Source organism: Rattus norvegicus, chromosome 4 (genome assembly GCF_021556685.1).
Source record: "Rattus norvegicus strain SHRSP/BbbUtx chromosome 4, alternate assembly SHRSP_T2T, whole genome shotgun sequence".
Lineage (NCBI taxonomy): Eukaryota > Metazoa > Chordata > Mammalia > Rodentia > Muridae > Rattus > Rattus norvegicus.
The window spans coordinates 127,578,581-127,592,306 of record NC_141537.1 but is presented as its reverse complement, the minus strand read 5'-3'; the positions used below and the strand labels follow the sequence as shown (position 1 = coordinate 127,592,306).

The window sequence follows — 13,726 nt, the reverse complement described above, 5'->3', positions numbered from 1 at the left end:
CATGTCCACACCAAAGCCTTCAGGAGGCTTGTCCCACTGCCCGTGACACTTTCTTGACACCTTGAATGAGCTAGGCTTTTCCTGGTTCCTAATCTCAACTTGCCTTCCACCCCTCAGCTTGCCCCCTTCCTCCACATTCCAGTCTCTTTAGGCTGCCTGGCACCACGATGCTTTCTAGGACGTTGTTCTTCCCTAGAATAATGCTCTGTGCTTGTGTACAGATATGCTTATTTCCATGGGCAGTTTTTGTTATGGCAAAAGACTTGCCATGCTTGCCAATGCTTTCTGTGCTTCCCTCCTCACTCCCTGTGCACTGGGATCTCAGGAAACACTCTGTGGTCGACACGAACAGTGTCATTTATATACATACGTACATGCATACATGGTTGTATAATTGCGACTGTCACAGTGGAATCTGAATCGTAAGAGTGTGTAAACTCATTTAACTCAAGCCACATAAAAACAATACTGGGTAACAATGGCTGATTTCACGTGTTATCTCAGCAGACTTGTTCAGGAAATCTGTGCTGGTAAGAACCATCATTAATCCTGTCTTGCAACAAGGACATTGAAAAGTAATAGAAACTAAGGGCAGGCCTGAGACCATGAGTAGATTGAGGATTTGTACTTCCCATCCAAGCCTCTGCTCTCCCGTGGTATACACTGCTCTCTATTTTCTCAAGTATTAACTGCATGCTGGCATTTGAGTTCCCACTTGTTTGGTTTTCTTTCCTGGGGATGGAGCATGCTAAGATAACATTAAGGATCCTAGCCTGTGAGAAATGGGATAGAACTTTAATGATAGCACATGACCCACTTAACCATTCAGAGAACCAGAAGTAGGAACAAGGCAGCAAATATTGTAGGAGTAAAGTTACAGGTAGCACACAATAGGCTCTTTGCCTGGAAGCCATGTTCTAGGAAAGAGAAGCTACCATTCTGTGAGAAAAAAAAAATGAAGCTATCTTGTAAGACATTTGAATTTAAGGCATTTTAACATTTGGGTACACTGAGAAATAGATTCAACCTGAGCAAAGTAGTAAGTGATGCTTGAGGGTTTTGACCTGAGGAAATTATAGCTACACAGTACATGCATGTTGACACCAATCTTATACACAGGTTTCTGATGCTGCACCACACCCAGGGTGTTAGAACCACTGCTCACATATGGCTGCTTAGGAAATTGCTTTACGGTGACAAGGAGAGAGTTCTGGGAGGAAGGCAAATCCCTGCTTATTATACTGGCGAAACTTTCAATCACCACCATCAATGATGCCTTGTGAACTCGGCTCTGAGTCTCATCTGCTAGCCATGAGCTTGTAAGGTTGACACACGATCAGAGCTCACGCTGTATGGCTCTGTTTGTTCCTTGTAACATCAATCACAGGTTGCCGGTACATACCGTGTGATTGCATCTTTATTTTTCCCTTTGCTGCGTGTGTGAACCACGTTCCCCCTTCTTGCTTCCTTTCTTTGGTTGACACCGTGCTGAAATGTGATAGATAGCTTTATAGTTCAGAGCCTGGGCCGAATGTCTTAAATCCTCTCGGTGACACGTGTCATTTCCTAAGAGAAATGGATACATTGATTAGCCGTTGAGAGTATGAGCAGATTAATTCAGGGGGAGTTTTCCTTTCATACACGGTGTCCTTTCTCTGTCCTCGGAGCTCATGGGTGTCCACGTTTTACGGGGCATAATAATTACCTGGAGAGAGGCAGCATTTTAATCCCTGGTTGATGTCCAAGCACAGATTGGGCGTCGCATCTCCGCGCACTGAGCCTGTGTTATGGTGTCATTTTCTTCAAAGGCTTGTTACACTGGAGTTTGCCAGATGTATTGAAAACAAGGATTTCAAGGCCTGTGATAACAATACAACCCTTTAGTCTCTGAGCTCAAGGTAGATAAGTTGGTGGCATTTACTGGAGTCCTAAAAGCAGATAATTGTGAGCCTTGCCTGTGTGGCATTGAATTTAATTTTTTTTATTTGCTTTCTGCATTAAAAACAAAACAAATGCTAAAACTGTCTATGGATTGCCTGTGGGATGGAGGATGCTGTTCTGTTAAGGAGCTGCTTTTCCTGGGCCCCTGTGTAAGTTCTAGGCAGCTCACAGAGCAGGTTTGTTAATTATGTAGGTTGGAACTCCCTGTTCTGATGGACTAATGGCATCCTGGGCCTTTGTCTTTTCTGCTGCAGGCACAACCCGGTCTCCCAGAGAAGGAGAAGTGCCTGGCGTCGATTACAGCTTTCTGACTGTGAAGGAGTTCCTGGACCTCGAGCAGAGTGGGACCCTGTTGGAAGTCGGCACCTATGAAGGTGAGCTGCCCAGCTGCCCTGTGGCATTCCCAGTTCCTGCAGTGGTCCAGGCAGTGTTTAGACTCTGAAGGAGTCTAAAGGAGTAAGAAGAGACTCACTTACCTTAGCGCGGTCAGTGCCAGTAAGACCTGGGAAGGCTCGAAGGTTCTTTTTGCAAGTTCTTTCTCTTTTTTACCATTTAAGCTTACGGACATAAATTTTGTGGTTTGATGTGGACACGTGTACTCCTTCGCTGCATCATGAGTTCACTGTGCGAGCTTATAGGAATTTGTTTTTATCTTGAAGACATGGAATTCCATTCTTAGCAGGAGATGGTTTTACCTGAAAGTGTATTTACATAGACCATAAAGAACCATCAGTGAGTTTCCTATGCCAGAATGCTGCCTATTGGGCTGGAATTCGGTGCCATGAGCAATGTGACTGCTGACTGGAACTCCTGCCTTGGCTTTGGTTTTTTTGTTTTTGTGTTTTTGAGTTCACTTGAGTATTAGCATGCATGCATGTCCACACCTCTGTGTGTTCATGGCTTCTTGTTTTACACAGAGGACCATGTGCACTGCATGCTTTTGACTCCTTTTCTTCTGTTTCTTGTTCTCTCTTATAGATCCTTAACATTCAGTAATAGAGAACTTCTTGTTTTCCTTTCTCAAATCGCTGTGTGGTTCTTCATATGAATGCGTCATAACTTATTTAGTTTTCTTCCTCTGGCTAAACTTTCGGGTTATTTTTAATTTTAATTTTTTAAGGATTTTTTTTACCATTTAAAATATTTGTAATTTTTTGCTCTCTTAGGATATTACTGTATGAACATTAGCTATAGTGAATGTGAGTTTCTATAAATGAAATTTCTGTGTCAAAGCCAAGTAGGAGAAAAATTACATTTCCTTCCTTGTTTGGGGGTTGTATTTTAAATTATCTAACTAGTTCTCTATATGTGGGTTTTTCATACCTAATTTTAATTTTTTTGACATTTCATAGTTATATTTATAGGATATGGTCTCATATTTCATACATTTGTGAGGATCAGATCAGGACATATACTTAGAACCCCAAGGCTGTGGGGCTACTGAAACCAAAGGTCATGAGTTCAACACTAGGCTGGACCACAAGTGATATTCATCATTTCAAATCCTTATCTTTTGTGTTAGGGATAGTTCAAATCCTTTCTACTGGCTGATTTGAAATATGTAATTAATTGGTGACAGCCACAGTCATTCTATCATGCTACAGTAAGTTGGAAGTTCTTTCACTTACCTAATTGTATCAATGCTACCGTAACCGTCCTCTCTGTCTCACCCACTCTTCTCAGCCTCTGAGAAGAATGCTACCATTCTCCTCTGCCCTCTCCTCTTCTATTACACAGCTAGTAAGTCTTACACATGCAAGTAAGAACACGAGGTATCTGGCTTTCCATGCTCATCTGTGTTGGCACCAATGACAGAGAAGAAAGACCTCATATAGTCCTACCTAGCACGATACTCAGTATCTTTAGGATGATCTTGAACTTGAAATCCTTCTGCCTCCAACTCTCCAGTGCTGAGCTTACTGGCATACTGGGCAAGCGTGTTGTCAGCCGAGCTACATCATTAGCCCCAGTTTTTGTGACTTCATTAGTCCATTGTCCATAGAAATAGTGTTTTCTTTGTGTTTTCATCTGTGATCAACACGCAGGTTGATGTTATCGCCTGTCCTTTGTGAACAGTGATAAACTTGGGAGTAAGGGTGTGTTTTATCTGCTGATTTCTCTCTGGACATCATATACATATATACTCAGGAGAGTCATTGCTGGATTATGTGGTTTTCTTTCCAGGTTTCTAAGGAATTTCTGTGCTGGATGCACAACTTATATTGTTTAAGAATCCCCCTTCTGCTGCACTTTGCTGGGTGCTACTTTGGTCTTCTTGGTATTAGCGGCTCTGCCTGGAGTGGGACAGTACCTTGCTATGGTGTTGATTGAGTTCTGATGGTGACTGATACTAGGATATTTTTATGCCCTTGTAGACCACGTAAATACTGGAATGAAGATGGAGGTGACACAGTTGAGAAATAGTGAAAGCAATTCATAATGTATAAACAATATTAAAAAGAGATGAAAGCTCGGAAGACAAACTGAAATAAAACTCAAAGTGAAAATTTCAGAAATTGAAGCAAGAAATTCAGAGGAAAGACTCACCAACAGATTGGGTCAAGGAAGTGAGAATATCAAACCTTAAGACAATCCAGAATTGGATCATTTAGTCAAAGAATGTGTTAAATAATAATAACAACAAAGATAACAGACACAACACACAAGGAACTGGAGGACAATATAAAAAGAGAAAGTACTCAGGAATAACAGGTATAAAAGGAAAAAAAGACTCAGGTCAAAGACCCATTTTCAACGAAATCAAAGAGGAAAACTTTCCTAATCTGGAGAAGGAGATGCCTGTCACAATCTAAGAGGCACACAGAAGAACAAATAGAGACAACCAGAAAGGAACTTTCCACATAACCGTCAAAATAGTAAATGTATCCAACGAAGAAAGGAGATGGAGAAGCGGGAGGGGGGAAGAGGAGGAGGAAGAAGATAGGAGCAAAGCTAATATTTCAGTAGAAACTATGAAAACCTGAAGCACTTAGATAAGTTATAAAAGACCAGATACACCAGTCTAGACTAATATACTCAACAAACTTATCAGTTATGAGGGAAAATTATTTCCATGATTAAAACAGTTATTAAAGCAGAATCTATGACTACCAAGGCAGCTATACAGAGGAGATGGAAAGAGGAGGTTTAAACATGCCCAAGAATCAGACATAATTTTATTTGAATAGAGCACTAATTAAAAGTTGTCTATTAAGATACCACAAAGTAACAGGAATTAATATATATTGTTCAATAATAGCTCTTAATGGTCTCAATTCCCAAGGAAAGACACATCGACTAACAAATTTGATTAGAAAATAGGATACTTTTTTTTTCCTGCCTCCAGGAAATACTCTCTACAGTTGATGATAGACACCACCTTAGGGTGAAATGATGGAGAAAAGTATGAAATTATAAACAAGAGGAGTAATTATCCTAATATCTGGGGAAACTGACTTCAAATTAAAACTATTCAGAAGGGTTAAAGAAGAATACTTCATATTCATCAAAGTATTAATCCACTAGCAGTATTACAATCTAACCATTTATGCACCATATATAGGAGCATTCAATTTCATAACAGAATCACTATTATATCTAAAACTACGGACTGTGTCCAACCTGGTGATGATGGGTGGTTTCAGTACCCCACTTAACAATAGACATGTCGTTAAGTAAGGGGAAAATTAAAAGCCTGTATTGAGAAACTCTGGACTTAAGGAATGTTAGGTCAAATGGACCTAACAGGTTATCCATGTAGCATTAACCCAAGCACTGACAATTTTCCCAACAGTCTATGGAACTTCAATATACTGCATGTGGACTTGAAGCACGTCTTACTAACAAATACAGAACAATTGAAATCACACACTGCGTCCTGTCTGATCATAAGGAAATAAAGCCAGATTTCAACAGCAATAGAAACTATAGAAAGTCCACAGACTCCTGGAAACTGAACAGTGTTGACCTGACCTGATGACAGTCAGGTCAAAGGAGTGATCAAGAAGGAAAAGAATGAAAATGAGAACACAGCACACCAAAATCTGTGGGATGCAGTGAAGAGAGCCCTAAGAAGAAAGCTCAAACTATAATGTTGCCTTGAAGACCTTGGAAAAAACATAATAAACAAAACCCAAGAGCAGTTGGTAGAAGTGTGCCCTTTCGATTTCCTCTGCTTGACATAAGCTAGGGTTATTTGGGAAGAGAAAACCTCAACTAAGAAAATATCCCCATCAGATTAGCTTGTAGGCAAGTCTGTGGGGGCATTTTCCTTATTAACGATCTGCATTGATGGGCCTAGTCATCTGGGTGGTACCATCCCTGGGCAGGTAGTCCTGCATTGTAGAAGAAAGCCAACACAGCAAGCCTTAGAGAATAAACCAGTAAGCTGTGTCCCTCTGTGGTTTCTGTTTCAGATCTTGCCTCCAGGGTGTGCCCTGACTTTTCTTCATGATAGACAGTAAGCTATAAGATGAGATAAGTACTATCCTCTTCATGTTGATTTCGATCATATTTTTATCACAGCAATAAAAAAAATCAAAGGAAGACAAAAAGATAATGACAATCAGGGCTGAAATTAAGGAGGTGGAGAGGGAAATAAAACAATAGGAAGAATAAAACAAAGAGCTGCTTCTTTGGAAAGATAACAAAGTAGGCAGTTTGCTAGCCATGTTAGCCATAAGGGAAAAAGAGGATCCGGATTAATAAAATGAGGGATGTAATCACAACAGATACTGAAGAAGTCCAGAGAATCATGAAACATACTTTAGAAGTTTGTATCCCTGTCCCCCAAACCGAAAAGTTAAAAGAAATGGATGAGAACAATGTATGGCCTACCATAGGTACATCAAGATTTGATAAATAATGAAAATGTGATATAGTCACTCAATGAAATATTTCTTAAGAAAAGTGAAATTCACAGGTAAATAGATAGAGCTGGAAACAATCATTCTGGGTACAATAGCCAAGAAAGAAACATCACATACTTTCTTTCATTTGTAGATGTTACTTTTGAGTCTTCAGATATGTGTGCTTTTTTGGAGTATGCATAGAGGTCAGGAAATGAGTAAGGGGCCATGAGAAGAGCTTTCAAGAGAAGGGAAGTAGAACTCAATGATATAAAGGGCTAAAGAGTAATAATGGATCAGGGAGAGTTATCATGGGGTTGGGTATAGTAGAAGAGGGTAGAGGAAGGAACCAGAGAGAGAGAGATAATACAAATGTTGTTCCAAGAAAAGTCATATGGAGAGCTACCACTATAGATGCATCCTAAAATACATGCACGCATCCGAAAAGAGTTAGTGTGTAATTACCCTGTAACCAGGTAACAATGCCCCTACTAGACCATAGACTGACAAACAGAAAGCTCAGTGCCTAGAATAGGTTACCTGTTTTGAAGTTTTGTGCAAGTTAGTTTACATAGATGCCCAAACATTGCAAGCTATAGCCAATGCTATTGGTTTTCCTCTAGAACTTGATGATAGAACTGTATTGGTGGAATCAAAGAATGTGGAAGAATGAAGCTGGCACTCACCTATAAGTTTCATCTGTTCTAGGTAGCTTTCATACTCCTGGACGGTATTATGCTTTTAGACGAGAAAGGGAATCATCAGTCTTGTCCATTCTCTCATAGCTGAAGTAACAACTGGCCTTTAAAAACATGCCCACTGGGGCAATAGTGGCCTGACCATTATGGGAGTAACCAACCACTTTCTAGTTCGATTTAAGTCCCACCTAACAAGATGAAACCTATACAAACAGATCAGAGCCACTAGGGGAGAACCTATACTAGTCTTTTGCTAAGCAGACTTACTATTATGCTCATAGATTAATGCATCTCTCAACCCTCATCACAGAGAAACTACTGTTCGCAGTAGCTGGCAGTTAATGCAGACATCCACAAGTGGTTTAGGTGCAGAGCATAAGAGACTGCAGACTGCTCATTCCTAAGAGTACTTTGTGACTATGTGACTTTCTGTACAGCAGGTACGGCCTCTTTGTTTAGAAGATAGTGACTGACTTCACCTGAAAGCATCTATTCTTTGAGTCTGGGAGCCTTACTTCCCAAATGTACATCCCATACATTTGCCTTTTTAGAGGCATGGCTAGAGGAATTGGGGGAGAGCATAGACTTTAGACAGGGGTTGAGTATGGAAAAGGAGAACTAAGCTTATTCAGATGTTTCTGTGACAAGTTACACGTATGTAAAACAGGTTCCTCTTCTCATTTACTGTCATCAGTACAGGACTGGCACCAGTACTGCAACTGAAGCTTCAGAAGGGGACCTGGGGCTAATGGAAGGTTTTCATGGCAGCTCTGGGACACTAGGTCAGGAGTCACTCCCAGCTCAGACCCAGCAGTCTTCCCCCAAACTCAGAAGGAGACCCTGGGTGTAACAGGCAGCTTGTTGGTGCTGTACTCTGACTTCCTTGTTTGGCAGCAGGAAACTTAAAATTTTTCAGAAAATCCCTGATTGTCTTCTGTTTCTATGAATGCTGGTTGGTTATTTTGGAATTGAAATCTTCTCACACTCCGAATTAGTCCTTTCCACGTTTTATGCGTTTTCCGAGGCTTGCTCTGCAGCCTTTGACCTTTTACTAGCTTAATTTCACATCCGTACGAGAAGGCTCTTTACTTTTCGGAACCAGCTAGAGTTTGACTTTCACAAGCTGAAAGCAAATGGAATTTTTATTAAATGCCAGATAAGGCCCTTGGAGTAATGCTCCTAGATCTCCGAGGCCTGTCCCTCCACAGTGGTGGCTGTGTCTGGTGGCAAACACTCAGGAGTGGGCAGCCTTGCCATCACACTGTTTAAATCTCAGTTTCCACCCTGCCTTACAGAGCTCTGTCCCTCTGGCAAGACACTTTATGCTTGGAGTCTCCATTTTTCCCTTTGATAATTGCACTGTTTCCTCGTGAGTCAGACTGAATGAGGCAGTCATGGGAAACAGTTTAGTGAGGGCCTGACACGGTGCACTCCCAGTCAGCAGTCGCTCTTATGCGTGTGCACGGGCTTACCTAAATTGTGCACGATGTATTCTGTCTTCTTCCAGCGTCTGCCAGCGAGTCTCTGGAGTCACTTCGCAGGCTCCACCCACCTTTTACCGTCTGGAATGTCTTCCAGCCTCTCATTACAGAAAGGGAGGGCCTGGTATTAAAAGATGGAGCACTCTTTTTTTATTTTCTTTATTTAGATATATTTTTTATTTACATTTCAAATGTTATTCCCTAACCCAGTTTCCTGTCCATAAGTCCCCATCCCCTCCCCCTCCTCCATATGGGTATTCCCCCCTCAACCATCCCCCTTTTGCCCTCCCAACATTCCCCTGCACTGAGGGTCCAACCTTGGCAGGACAAAGGGCTTTCCCTTCCACTGGTGCCCCATCAAAGCTATTCTCTGCTACATATGCAGTTGGAGCCTGAGTCAGTCCATGTATAGTCTTTGGGTAGTGGTTTAGTCCCTGGAAGCTCTAGTTGGTTGGTATTGTTGTTCTTACGGAGTTGCAAGCCCCTTTAGCTCTTTCAATTCTTCCTCTAATTCCCCCCAAAGGGGATCCTGTTCTCAGATCAGTGGTTTGCTGCTAGCATTGACCTCTGTATTGGACATGATCTGGATGTGTCTCTCAGGAGAGACCTATATCCGGTCCCTTTCTTATGCATTTTTTAGCTTCATCAGTCTTAATCGAGTTTTGGTGGCTATATATATATGGGCCACATGTGGGGCAGGCTCTGAATGGCTATTCCTTGAGTCGCTGCTCTAAACTTTGCTTCCATATCCCCTCCTATGGATATTTTTGTTCCCCTTTTTAAGAAGGAGTGGAAGCATCTGCATTTTGGTCATCCTGCTTCTTGAGCTTCCTGTGGCCTGTGGTTTGCATCTTGGATAATTCAAGCTTTTGGGCTAATATCCACTTATCAATGAGTGTATACCAAGTGTGTTTTTCTGTGATTGGGTTACCTCACTCAGGATGATATTTTCTAGTTCATTCCATTTGCCTATGAATTTCATGAAGTCATTGTTTTTGATAGCTGTGTAGTATTCCATTGTGTAGATGTACCACATTTTTTAAATCCATTCCTCTGTTGAAGGGCATCTGGGTTCTTTCCAGCTTCTGGCTATTATAAATAAAGCTGGTATGAACATAGTAAAGCATGTGTCTTTGTTATATGTTGGAGCATCTTTTGGGTATATGCCCAGGAGAGGTATAGCTGAGTCCTTAGGTAGTGGAATGTCCAATTTTCTGAGGAACCTCCAGACTGATTTCCAGAGTGGTTGTACCAGTGTGCAGTCCCACCAACAATGGAGGAGTGTTCCCCTTTCTCCACATCATGGCCAGCATCTGCTATCACCTGAATTTTTTGTCTTAGCCATTCTGACTGGTGTGAGGTAGAATCTCAGGGTTGTTTTGATTTGCATTTCCCTGGTGACTAAGGATATTGAACATTTCTTTAGGTGCTTCTCAGCCACTCCATATTCATCAGTTGAGAATTCTTTGTTTAGTTCTGTACCCCATTTTTAATAGGGTTATTTAGCTCTCTGGAGTTTAACTTCTTGAGTTCTTTGTATAGTTTGGATATTAGCCCACTATCAGATATAGGATTGGTAAAGATCTTTTCCCAATGTGTTGGTTGCCGTTTTGTCCTAATGACAGTGTCCTTTGCCTTACAGAAGCTTTGCAGTTTTATGAGGTCCCATTTGTCAATTCTTAATCTTAGAGCACAAGCCATTGGTGTTTTGTTCAGGAAATTTTCCCCAGTGCCCATGTGTTCGAGACTCTTCCCCACTTTTTCTTCTATTAGTTTGAGTGTATCTGGTTTGATGTGGAGGTCCTTGATCCACTTGGACTTAAGCTTTGTACAGGGTGATAAGAATAGATCAATCTGCCGCCTTCTACATGCCGACCTCCAGTTGAACCAGCACCATTTGTTGAAAATGCTATCTTTCTTCCATTGGATGGTTTTAGTTCCTTTGTCAAAGATCAAATGACCATAGATGTGTGGGTTCATTTCTGGGTCTTCAGTTTTGTTCCACTGATCTATCTGCCTGTCTCTGTACCAATACCATACAGTTTGTATCACCATGCTCTGTAATACCTCTTGAAGTCAGGGATGGTGATTCCCCCAGAAGTTCTTTTATTATTGAGTATAGTTTTCGCTATCCTGGGTTTTTTTGTTATTCCAAATAAATTTGCAAATTGCTCTTTCTGTCTCTATAAAAATTATGTAGGAATTTTGATGGGGATTGCATCAAATGTGTAGATTGCTTTTGGCAAAATGGCCATTTTTACTATATTAATCCTGCCAATCCATGAGCATGGGAGATTTTTCCATCTTCTTAACTTTCTCATTATTACTTTCTGGTCTACCGTTATGTGAACTGAGTACCCTGAAACTATGAGCAGAAACAGCCCTTCTCCTTAAGAACAAAACAGACCACACAGCATAGTCTTCAAATATTTCACTAATAGTAACTGTATTTGATTGCCTTTGTTCAGGTAAGTGTCCTTAATAGCTGCATAAAGGCTTGTTTTCTAGCCCACGGTGCTGTTGGGAAATGGTAGGACTGTTAGAAAATGGAGTCAGGCTTGAGAGGTGGCTCAGTGGTGAAGAGCACTGGCTGCTCTTGCAGAGGTCCTGAGCTCAATTCCCAGCAACCACATGGTGGCTCACAACCATCTGTAATGGGATCTCATGCCCTCTTCTGGTGTGTCTGAAGACAGCAACAGTGTACTAACACACATGCAATAAATAAGTCTTCAAAAAAGATAAAAAAGATGGAGTTAGTATAGTTAGGCAGCCTTTGGAAGTCGTACAGTATATGTTTTGAAGCCTGGCTTCTCCCGCCTCTCTGTTTGCTTCTCAGCCACACGATATGAACAGATTGCATTGTCATATACATCCACCTCCCTGCTCCCACAGTGCCAAACGAGGCAAGAGAGCCATCTGATTCGGGCTAGAACCTCTCAGTGTAAAAGATCGGTGCATCCGGAAAGGGCACCTGCAGCATGCTCTGGGAGTCTCCAGCAGCTGCCGTCTCCAGCTGTGAGACAGGAGCTTGTGGCAAAGGTCAGGAGAACTGCTCCAGACAGCAGCAGAGCCCACTCATCAACACCCAAGGATGACTGGAAAGCAGACTGACTATGCTCAGTCCAGAGCAGGCTAGAAGGATGGCTGTGAATAGGGGGTGAAGCACCCAGGCTCAGTTTCCAAAGCCAGTGAGAGCCTTGTTCAGTGCGCAGCACTCAGTGTATTTTCAGCTTCGCATACGGTAGCCACTAACCCACTGGTGCTCTTCAGGCTGAAGAGTTACAATGTTGTATGTGTGCATATGAGCCCGAATGTAGATGCCCATGGAGTCCAGAACAGCAATTTTATTATTTCTGTGTCTTTATCTTTGTTATATTATTTATTTATAATTAAAAAAATTCTTCAAGAAGAATTAAAAGTTTTCTGCAGGAACAAGTGCTCTTAATGCTTAGCTGTCTCTCACACCCCTGAATAGTTCACGTTTCGTGGATTTTTTTTTATTTTCTTTTTTATCACTTTTTTCAGAGTTTCATATAATGTATTTTGATCACACTTAGTACCTACCCTCAATTCTTCCCAGGTCAATCCCACCCTTCCTACCACACAATTTTTTGTCCATTCCCTAAGCCCTAAGTTCTTGAAGTCCAATTTGTACTTCCCTAGTTTGGAACGTGTGACCTTCCACTGGAGACTGGTAAACTTAACCAGGAGCTCCCCTCTTAAAGTAGACTCTCTCCCTCTCAACAGCCTACACATGTCAGCAGGTCCACAGTTAGGGTCGAAGCCTTGCACCCCTCTCCTCTCGATGCTGGCATTTGCTCTGACTTGGGTTTGCACAGGTTTTGTGCATGATATTCCAGCTCCTGTGATTTCATATATTGGGGCTAGAGAGATGGCTCAGTGGTTAAGATCAATTAAGTTTCTAGCATCTGTGTCATGTAGCTCACAATGGCCTATGTCTCCAGTTCTAGGGAGATCTGATGCCTCTGATTTTTTTGGGCATAGACAGACAGACACACATGCATGTATACACACACACACACACTCTCTCTCTCTCTTTCTCTCTCTCTCTCTCTCTCTCTTAAAAAGAATAACTATGATAATTAAAAAAAATTACCACTGTGGCAGCTGGCCACTGTGTTTATTTCAATGTCATTTTGAATAAAAATTTATTTAGGGAGAATTGAAAGTCCCAAATTGAAAGAACCTCTTTCTCCTCACTTGCCAACTTTGTGTAGCAAAGACATCTCGAGCTGAATTTGGATCCCCAGAATCCTTGTAAAGCTTGAATGCAGTAGCACAAATCCACATAAACACTGTACACAGTAGTGCGCGTACCAGTGAGCTGGAAGACAAAGATGAGAGAGCCATTGGAGGAAGTTTGTGGGCCAGCTCACCCTGAGAATGCAGTGGTGACTGCAGTAGAGACCCTGTTCAAAACAAGATGGAAGGCAGAACCACACATGGATATACATGGGCCATAGCACACGTGCTCATGAACTTAGTTTTATATACATGTAGACACACACACACACACACACACACACACACACACACACACACACACCCCACAGAACCTACTGTGCATTTCATCTGGCAGTTGGTGTTATGGTTAGCTGTGAACTGCATAGGTGATAGCAGCAGTGATGAATAGGTTGAATCTAGAGATATGCGTGCAACCAAAGAGCTGGATTTGGTGATGTGTTGCTCATTGCCAGAAGGAAAGAAGAGATAAGTGACAGTCACTGTCCTAGGACAA

At 41.7% G+C, this 13,726-nt stretch overlaps 1 protein-coding gene across 50 annotated transcripts in view; it reads left to right on the top strand.

The window, feature by feature from the left end:
• The window catches only part of Magi1 (membrane associated guanylate kinase, WW and PDZ domain containing 1), a 603,975-nt gene that overhangs the window by 464,798 nt on the left and 125,451 nt on the right, over positions 1-13,726 (top strand). For all 50 annotated transcript variants that reach the window (NM_001401825.1, XM_087658830.1, XM_087658851.1 and 47 more), the window contains 1 exon segment: positions 2,196-2,315. In NM_001401825.1, coding sequence (NP_001388754.1) covers positions 2,196-2,315 — 120 coding nt within the window.